We start from the raw sequence: 9,095 nt of genomic DNA, 5'->3' as shown, positions 1-9,095 counted from the left end.
TTTTTTTTTTAGACAGAATCTCACTCTGTCTCCCATGCAGGAGTGCAGTGGTGCAGTGGGTGATCACAGCTTACTGCAGCCTCAACCTCCTAGGTTCAAGTGATCCTCCCACCTCAGCCTTCCAAGTAGCTGGGACTATGAGGTGCTCACCACCACACCTGGTTATTATTATTATTATTATTTAAATGTAGATTTAGGGATTTGCTATGTTGCCCAGGCTGATCTTGAACTCCTGGGCTCAAACGATCCACCTGCCTTGGCCTCCCAAACATCTATGATTACAGGTGTGAGCCACTACCCCCAGCATTTCTCAGTCTCCTTTGCAGTTAGGTGTGGCTATTTGACCATAATATATCCAAAGGGATGTAAATGGAGGTGTCACAAGCAGCTTCTAGAAACTTCTAGAGCCTTCCCTAAGGGATACTATTCCCCTCTGTTCCTCCATCTTGCTGCCTGGCATGAGGATGTCACCTTCTGAGAGCACGAGCTTGAGGACAAACTTGGTGGAGCAGAGCAACAGCAGGAGCCCAGGGTCCTGCCCTATGGATCTGCCTGGGACCACCTGTGTATCATATATGTGAGAGAAGGCACAAACCTCTATCCTGTTGAGGCTACTGTTATTTGGGCATTTCTATTATTCATAACCAAACATAATTTTAATGACTACCTCAGCAGTAAAAGATAGATACGTAGGACTTTAACCAATAGGCTTTCCTCCCTGCCCCGAGAAAGGCAAATGGTAGAATCTCAACCCCATGATGACACATTGCTGTGAGATCACTGTGAGAAGGGAGTATTTTTAACCAGTCTTGGGAGGCAGGGAAGCAGCTGTGTGGACAATGAATTCTATCACGAGGGAAGAATCATTTCTGGGACTACTAGCAGTCTCGTTTACAGATGTGCTGTGAATTTCTGGGACACTGTGAGGTGAGGAGGTAGGAGGGGCTGAAGGATTATGTTTCTATTTCTTCTCATATCTCCTGGTGTGTCTGCTTATGAAGTTGCAATTAGAGTCTTGGGGTAGAGCTATTCATAACTGTTATGTCTTCATGATGAGTTCCACTCTTTAGCCCTATAATGTCCCCTTCTCTGCTTTTTCTTTTAAGACAGCATCTCACTCTGTTATCCAGGCTGGAGTGCAATGGTGTAATCCTAGCTCACTGCAGCCTCAACCTCCTGGGCTCAAGCAACTCTCCTGTCTCAGTCTCCCAAGTAGCTGAGATTAGAGGTGTGCACCACCACACCTGGCTAATTTTTAAATTGTTTGTAGAGATGGGGTCTGCCCATGTTGCCCAGGCTGGTCTCAAACTCCTGAGCTTAAGTGATCCTCCCACCTTGGCCTCCCAAATTACTGAGATTATAAGCATGAACCACCCAGCCCCTTCTTTGCTTTCATTTAATGCTTATTGAACTCAGATGTGAGCAGTGGTTCACTTATTCCTTCATTCAACACTCATTTTCCAAATACTTACATATGCCAGGTACTCTTCTAGGTGCTGGGCTCCATCTAGGAGTGAGGCACACAAGTCACCGTCCCCTGGAAGCCCCTACTCATGTTATGGGCAGCCAGGGATGGCTTAAAGTGGCAAAGAAACACTGGTGGGAATGTCTCTTTCCTTTGTATCACCTGCTAGATCCATGTCTGTGCAGGAGGAATAGCACAAGGCCATGGGTCTTTCTTTAGGTTAAATGCCCAAGAATTCCAAGTCTAAGGAATATCTGAGGCCTAGCTCGTAGCTCTCAGTCCCAGTGGACTGTTTACTGATCCACTGGATGGAAGTCAGGGGAGGACAAGCTAGGGAGTGGGCAGAGTCTAACTGAGCACTTGCACATGCCAGGCAAGGGCTCTCTCCACTGTACTTGGTGATACCTCTGTGTAAACAACTGGGGTTTGCTATTCAGGGGATTTTTCCACTGCATGTCCCCAGGAAGGCCACCAGACAAGGCTGCGAGTCCCCATTGCCACGCCCAGGAAGGAGGCCCAGTTGGTGGTACCTGCCTGCATGATTCCTGCAGCTGCCCCAAGGCAGCTTCTGGACACCCCGAGGCCTCAGGCAGCCGCTCACCTGGCTGTCCCCGGTGCCAGGCCTCGAATGAAAGGAAGAGCACAGGAAGCCTAAGCCCCCAGCCCCTGCCACAGTGTAAGCGCCACTTGAAGCAGGTCCAGCTGCTCTTCTGCAAGGATCACGGTGAGCCCATCTGCCTCATCTGCAGCATGAGTCAGGAGCACCGAGGCCACCGAATGTGCCCCATTGAGGAGGCCGCCCTGGAACACAAGGTAGGCACTCCTTGCCTGTGGGCCCTTCTCTACCCGGCACACAGACACACCGGGCCTTGCTTCATTGTCCCAAAACCTCTGTAATGTTGGTATATTAGCCAGAACTCTTGAGCTGGAAATGACAAGAACACAATATAAACCAGGCCAGCAAAGAGGGGAGTTACAGGTTTATGTTGCTCGGAGGTCCAGGGGGTACTTGCTTCAGGTATGGCTGAATCCAGAGATTCACAGGAAGTGCCTCTCAGCTCTGCCGCCCTTGGCAGTGCAGCCATTCCTCCTCTTTCCTGAGCACCCCTCCCCGTGCCACTGGCAGCAGCACCCTCAGCCTTGCTACCAGAAGGAGATGTTCCCCTCCAGAACTGGCACCAGCTAAAGATGGCAGGAGCCAAATTCAAGCTTTTCAAAAGTGCTGTTTTTCCAGGAGCAAATTCAGGAGCAGCTGACGTATCTGAAGAAGCTGAGAAAGTCTGGGGAGGAGGAGCGATCCTATGGGAATGAGAATGCAGTGAGCTTTCTGGTAAGGCCGGAGGAGGGTGGGAGGAGTGAGCAGGGGTCCCCGAGATTCTGCTATGGTTCACAGGGCAGCAGGGATGGCCACCTGCTCTCAGGGGGCAGAGGGGTAACCAGCAGCCAAGGGTGAGCTCATCCCTGTAGAGGGAGACCACCCCCAGCAGGCAGGGGTCACCTCTGAGGATCCTGACATGCTTTCTCATACTTACCACAGATGGTATAAAGCAACCTACAAGGATGACTATCACAGAAAGATGGGATTGAGGAAAGGGGAGGATAACACTTTTGTTGTTAAGATGGAGTCTTGCTCTTTCGCCAGGCTGGAATGCAGTGGCACAGTCTTGGCTCACTGCCACCTCTGCCCCCCGGGTTTAAGCAAATCTCCTGCCTTAGCCTCTTGAGTGGCTGGGATTACAGGCGCATACCACCATGCCTGGTTAATTGTATTTTTAGTAGAGACAGAGTTTTGCCATGTTGGCCAGGGTGCTCTCAAACTCCTGACCTCAGGTAATCCGCCCTCCTTGGCCTTGCAAAGTGCTGGGATTATAGGCATGAGCCATCGTGCCCAGCCAATAACACTTTTAACTTTAAATTCTCCTAAGTGTCTGTGTGTCTTTGTGTGTGTGTATATGTGTGTTGTGTGTTTGTGTGTGTTTTTCCAAGACAAAGTCTTGCTCTGTCGCTCAGGTTGGAGTACAGCGATATAATCTAGGCTTGCTGCAGCCTCCACCTTTCAGGTTCAAACGATTCTCCTGCCTCAGCCTCCCAAGCAGCTGGGATTATAGGTGGCTGCCACTGTACCTGGCTAATTTTTGTATTTTCAGTAGAGACAGCGTTTCACCATGTTGTCCAGGCTGGTCTCAAACTCCTGACCTCAGGTCATCCACCTGCCTCGGCCTCCCAAAGTGCTAGGATTACAGGTGTGAACCACTGGGTCCAGCCTGTTTTTTTGTTTTGTTTTGTTTTGTTTTCTGTTCATTTCTTTGTTTGAGATGGAGTCTCATTCTGTCATCCAGGCTGGAGTGCAGTGGTGGGATCTCGGCTCACTGCAAACCTTCGCCTCCCCAGTTCAAGTGATTCTCCTGCCTTAGTCTCCCAAGCTGCTGGGACTACAGGCATGTGCCACCATGCCCAGCTGAGTTTTGTCTTTTTAGTAGAGACAGAGTTCCCCATGTTGGCCAGGCTGGTCTCGAACTGCTGACTTCAAGTGATCTGCCTGCCTTGGCCTCCAAAGTGCTGGGATTATAGACATGAGCCACTGGACCCAGCCCAAATTTCCCCATTTTATTAGACAACGTTTATATAGGATTAGGGACCCACTCAACTCCAGTGGGACCACATCTTAACTAATTACATCTGCAAGAACTCTGTCTCCAAAGAAGATCATATTCTGAGGACTGGGGGCTAGGGCTTCAACATATAAAGTTTGGAGGAGACACAGATAAGCCATAACACCAGGTTCAAGGACATTTTCCCATAGCTAGCCCAAGCCATGCTCAGTCTGTTCTGGAAGGTTGTAGCCAATATTGCCTCTTATTCTGGAATCTAGGCCTCCAAGAGGCAGAAGAAGCCCACCTCTTAGCCACCTTCAGGAAGTGGGCTTCTGGGGGTTCCCAGACATACATGTCCACCCACAGCACAGACCCCCATACCTCCCTATCCTCTGCTCCCCAGAAACAAACTGAAATGCTGAAGCAGCGGGTACAGAGGAAGCTGGAGCAGCTGTACCACTTTCTGGAGCAGCAAGAGCATCTCTTTGTGGCCTCACTGGAGGACCTGGGCCAGACGGTTGGGCAGTTCAGGAAGGCATATGACACCTGTGTATCCCAAGACATCGCCCTGCTTGACACGCTAATTGGGGAGCTGGAGGCTAAGCAGTGCCAGTCGGAATGGGAGCTTCTGCAGGTGGGTGTGCCTGGGCCCAGCTTTCTCAGGCTCCCTGTGCCCATCAGGATGCCTCAGGCTCCCAGTTCTGCCATCAGCTCTGCTGGAGCCAGTGGATGAGTCCCCTAAGGCCTGATCTTGGTGACCCACAATGCCTCTTGAGCCCAGTCACCTTTGATGAGGTCTCACAGGAGCCCAGGATGGCCCAGCATCCAGGGGATCCCTGCCATTGCCCAGAAGAGATTAGCAGGGTTTGAGGGCCATTCCCTTTCAGGCCTCGCTACCTGGGATGCCTGAATTCCTGTGGTTAGAATTAGAATTGAAGAGAGGTGCTCCACTCACTGACACCCCAGGGCAGGGAGCCCCCGTATAAGTGCAGGGGGCAGCTAAAAGTCCAGGAGCCCAGGAGTAGAGGCCGGGAATCCACACAGCCTCTAGGAGCCTGGTAACAAACAGTTTCCTTCTTCTCTCTTCTAGGACATTGGAGACATCTTGCACAGGTACAGAGAGGTCCTGTGGTGTACCCTGGGTGTCTTGCAGGAAACATTTGATGGAGATAGTCCTAGAACGGACCTGGGAGGGAGACGTTCCCAACCTACAACCTGGGAGGGAGATGTTCCCAACCTACGGCAAGGAGTCTGCGACTCCAGACTCCTCCCTTTTTCTGCAGCTTCCCAGAGCCTCTCTGGATTTGCTTAGGGAGAAGGGGATCTGGTCAGCAGGGAGGCTGACCAGGTGTGGGGCTGCAGACTGGGAAGGGTGAATTCAGCCTATCCTGTTGAAATGGGATGGAGGCTCCCTAAGAAACCCTCTGAGTGGACTGTGTCCCAGGCAATTCACCTTCTGAAAACTGCCCCCGCAGGCCTGCTGGTGGCCTTGGGGAGCTTGTTTGGAGTGGAGCTGTGGTAAACTCAGCAGGAAGAGGAGGAAAGGGACAAGAAGAGTCTAAGCCTTAAAATCACTGGGAGCTTTACAAAATCCCAGTGTCCTTTTGTGTCTGGCTTCTTCACTTAGCATGATGTCTTCAGGCTTCATCCATGTTGTAACATGTATCAGAATTTCTTTCTTTCTTTCTTTTTTTTTTTTTTGAGACAAGAGTCTCGCACTGTCGCCCACCCAGGCTGGTGTGCAGTGGCTCAGTCTCGGCTCACTGCAACCTCCGCCTCTCGGGTTCAAGTGATTCTCCTGCCTCACCCTCCCAAGTAGCTGGGATTATAGGTGCCCACTACCATGACCAGCAAATTTTTTGTATTTTTAGTAGAGTCAGGGTTTCTCCATTTTGGTCTCGAACTCCTGATCTCAAGTGATCCACCTGCCTTGGCCTCCCGAAGTACCGGGATTACAGGCCTAAGCCACCTCGCCCAGACATTTTTTTTTTCCCTGAGACAAGGTCTCACTCCCATTACCCAAGCCGGAGAGCAGCAGCACAGACACCGCTCATGCAAACTCAACTTCCTGGGCTTAGGTGATTCTCCCACCTTAGCCTCCTGAGTAGCTGGGACTACAGGCAAGTGCTACCACTCATGGCTAATTTTTTGTATTTTTAATAGAGATAGGGTTTCCCTATGTTGCCTAGGCTGGTTTTGAACTCCTGGGCTCAATGATCCAGCTGCCTTTGCCTCCCGAAGTGCTAGGATTACAGGCGTGAGCCACTGCACCTGGCCTGTTTTCTCCTCTTGTTGCTGTTTTTATAATAGCCATCCTAATGGATGTGAAGTGGTATTTTGTTATGTTTTTTCCCCTTAATTATCATTTTTATTTCAACAGAAAGAAAAATACTAGGGAAGTATAATCAATTTGCCATAGATAATTCTGGTAGATAATATCAATGTCATTTTAAGTCCATTCTGAAAACTCCTTGTGGTTTTGATATCCATGTTTTTAAAGCACCCCAGTACATGCCAATCTGTGGCCAAAGTTGAGGACCAGCATTTAGATCTCTGAATCCAGGGAAGACTTTTCTTTGTGTAGCTCAGGCTGGGCTGGGTGTGCCCTGTGGAGAATGTGGCTCATTCCCAGCTCACGGGTACTTGGGCCACCCTCTCTCTCTAGCCCTCTCTGGTCAACAGTCTTTTGTCTCTAGGGCCAAGAAGGTGCCTGTCCCTCAACGGTGGACCACTCCTCAAGAGATAAAAGAAAAAATCCACCTGCTCCACCAGAAGTCAGAGTTTATGGAGAAGAGCGCAAAGTACTTCTCAGGTAGATGGGCTTGGGAGAATATTGGAGGTGAATGCTAACTTCTTCCCTAAGATCCACATAGCACAGAGCCCCTCACTTTCCTCTTCCTCCCCTGGTCTTGCTGACCTGCTTTCAGCTTCTCCCCAGTCTCCCCCTGGCCAAGGGACCTAACTTGAGCTTCTCTTTGCTCCCTTTCTCGCATTTTAGAAACCCTGCGTTTGGAAATGGAAATGTTCAATGGTGAGTCCAGCAGTGGTGGTGTGTGCTGGCCTGGGGTTGTTGCAGTGTTCCCTTGTGCTGTTGACTTCAGGGGCACTCTTTAGAAGAGAAAAAAATACCTACCTGGAGCCAAGGCAGGAGAAAGGTCACGGCAGGGCCCCTGCTCTGTGCCTGACTCATTGGCTGAGTTGACTCCTTAGACCACAGTCCCCAACGCCACCTGGGTTCCTGGGAAGAACGGGATTATACCCAACATAGCATACAGGGTCCTAAGCAAGGGGTTCCTTGTCTTTCCTTGTTGTCAGGATAGTGTAATTTAGCCCCTCTGAATGGGAATGCTCAGGACTTTTTCCCTATCTCATTTTTCTCCATAGTTCCAGAGCTGATTGGCGCTCAGGCACATGCTGGTAAGTGCCCAAATCAAGGCGAGCGGTGCTGGCTTGCCGGATCCCTGTGCTCTCCCCCACCATATTCCAGAAGAACTCCCCTGTCCTTGTTTCCTGCAAGTGGGGAGAACCCTGTGGGGATGTTGCCCATGGACCCCTAGTTAGGTGTTCAAATTTTCTTTGCAGTTAATATGATTCTGGATGCAGAAACTGCTTACCCCAACCTCATCTTCTCTGATGATCTGAAGAGCGTAAGACTTGGAAACAAGTGGGAGAGGCTGCCTGATGGCCCTGAAAGATTTGACAGCTGCATCCTTGCTCTGGGCTCTCCGAGCTTCATCTCCGGCCGCCATTACTGGGAGGTGGAGGTCAGAGACAAGACAGGGTGGGTCCTGGGAGCTTGCGAGGCATCCATAGGCAAGAAAGGGAACATAACTCTGTCGCCAGATAAAGGCTACTGGGTGGTGATAATGATGAAGGAAAATGAGTACCAGGCGTCCAGTGTTCCCCCGACCCGCCTGGTAATAAAGAAGCCTCCCAAGCGTGTGGGCATCTTTGTGGACTGCAGAGTTGGAAACATTTCCTTTTACAATGTGACAGCCAGATCCCACATCTATACATTCTCCAGTTGCTCTTTCTCTGGGCCCCTTCAACCTGTCTTCAGCCCTGGGACACACGATGGAGGAAAGAACACAGGCCCTCTGACTATCTGTCCAGTGGGTGGTCAGGGGCCTGAGTGAATGCCCAACACCGCATCTCTCTTCCGGCTGCCAGTCTTTTGTCCTGCATTCACACACTCAACAGTCATGGAACACCTACTGGGTGCCAGCTACTATAGGAAATGTAATGAATAACAAAATAGTTACTCTGCCCAAGGGGCTTACCCGATCATAGCAGAGGTAAGTTAGGTACGAACACATTGGCAAATCCAGGTGAAGACATGTACTGATGACACACCACGGATTTGAGAGGAGGAAGGATGGGGTTGTTGCACAACCTGTCCTTGGTGAACGGCACTCTCCTGAACAGAAGATTTGGCCCTCATTTTCCCTCAGAACCCCATGGCAAGGGTATATCCCCTTGTTGTCGCTGCCTCTGTCTTGAGGACAGGGAGTACCTAGAGAAACACGAGACTGGATTGGGATAGAAGTATTTGTGTACCTGGATTAATGAACTATAATTCTTTTTTGTTTGTTTGTTTTTGAGATGGAGTCTCACACTGTTGCCTGGGCTAGAGTGCAGTGGTGTGATCTCAGCTCACTGGACCCTCCGCCTTCTAGGTTCAAGTGATTTTTCTGCCTCAGCCTCCCAAGTAGCTGAGATTACAGACTCCTGCCACCATGCCTGGCTAATTTTTTGTATTTTTAGTAAAGATGTGGTTTCACTTTCTTGGACAGGCTGGTCTCAAATGCCTGACCTCAGGTCATCTACCTACCTTGGCCTCCCAAATTGCTGGGATTATAGGCATGAGCCACAGCACCCAGCTTTATTTTGTGTGTGTGTGTTTTTTTTTTCCCTGAGACGGAGTTTCGCTCTTGTCACCCAGGCTGGAGTGCAATGGCGCGATCTCGGCTCACCGCAACCTCCCCCTCCTGGGTTCAGGCAATTCTCCTGCCTCAGCCTCCTGAGTAGCTGGGATT

At 50.4% G+C, this 9,095-nt stretch overlaps 1 protein-coding gene across 3 annotated transcripts in view; it reads left to right on the top strand.

Annotated features, from left to right (window-relative positions):
• The window catches only part of MEFV (MEFV innate immuity regulator, pyrin), a 22,036-nt gene extending 13,283 nt beyond the window's left edge, over positions 1-8,753 (top strand). For all 3 annotated transcript variants that reach the window (XM_017511151.2, XM_037732311.1, XM_037732310.1), the window contains exons 4-11: positions 1,929-2,278; positions 2,700-2,795; positions 4,463-4,693; positions 5,150-5,172; positions 6,756-6,871; positions 7,058-7,090; positions 7,444-7,476; positions 7,642-8,753. In XM_017511151.2, the coding sequence (XP_017366640.1) occupies positions 1,929-2,278; positions 2,700-2,795; positions 4,463-4,693; positions 5,150-5,172; positions 6,756-6,871; positions 7,058-7,090; positions 7,444-7,476; positions 7,642-8,195 (1,436 nt within the window). In that variant the 3' untranslated portion in view covers positions 8,196-8,753. The remainder of the gene's footprint in view (positions 1-1,928; positions 2,279-2,699; positions 2,796-4,462; positions 4,694-5,149; positions 5,173-6,755; positions 6,872-7,057; positions 7,091-7,443; positions 7,477-7,641) is intronic.
• The last annotated feature ends 342 nt before the right edge of the window (positions 8,754-9,095 follow it).

Source organism: Cebus imitator, unplaced genomic scaffold, assembly GCF_001604975.1.
Source record: "Cebus imitator isolate Cc_AM_T3 unplaced genomic scaffold, Cebus_imitator-1.0 Scaffold444, whole genome shotgun sequence".
Classification (NCBI taxonomy): Eukaryota; Metazoa; Chordata; class Mammalia; order Primates; family Cebidae; genus Cebus; species Cebus imitator.
This window is presented reverse-complemented; position numbering and strand designations above follow the sequence as displayed.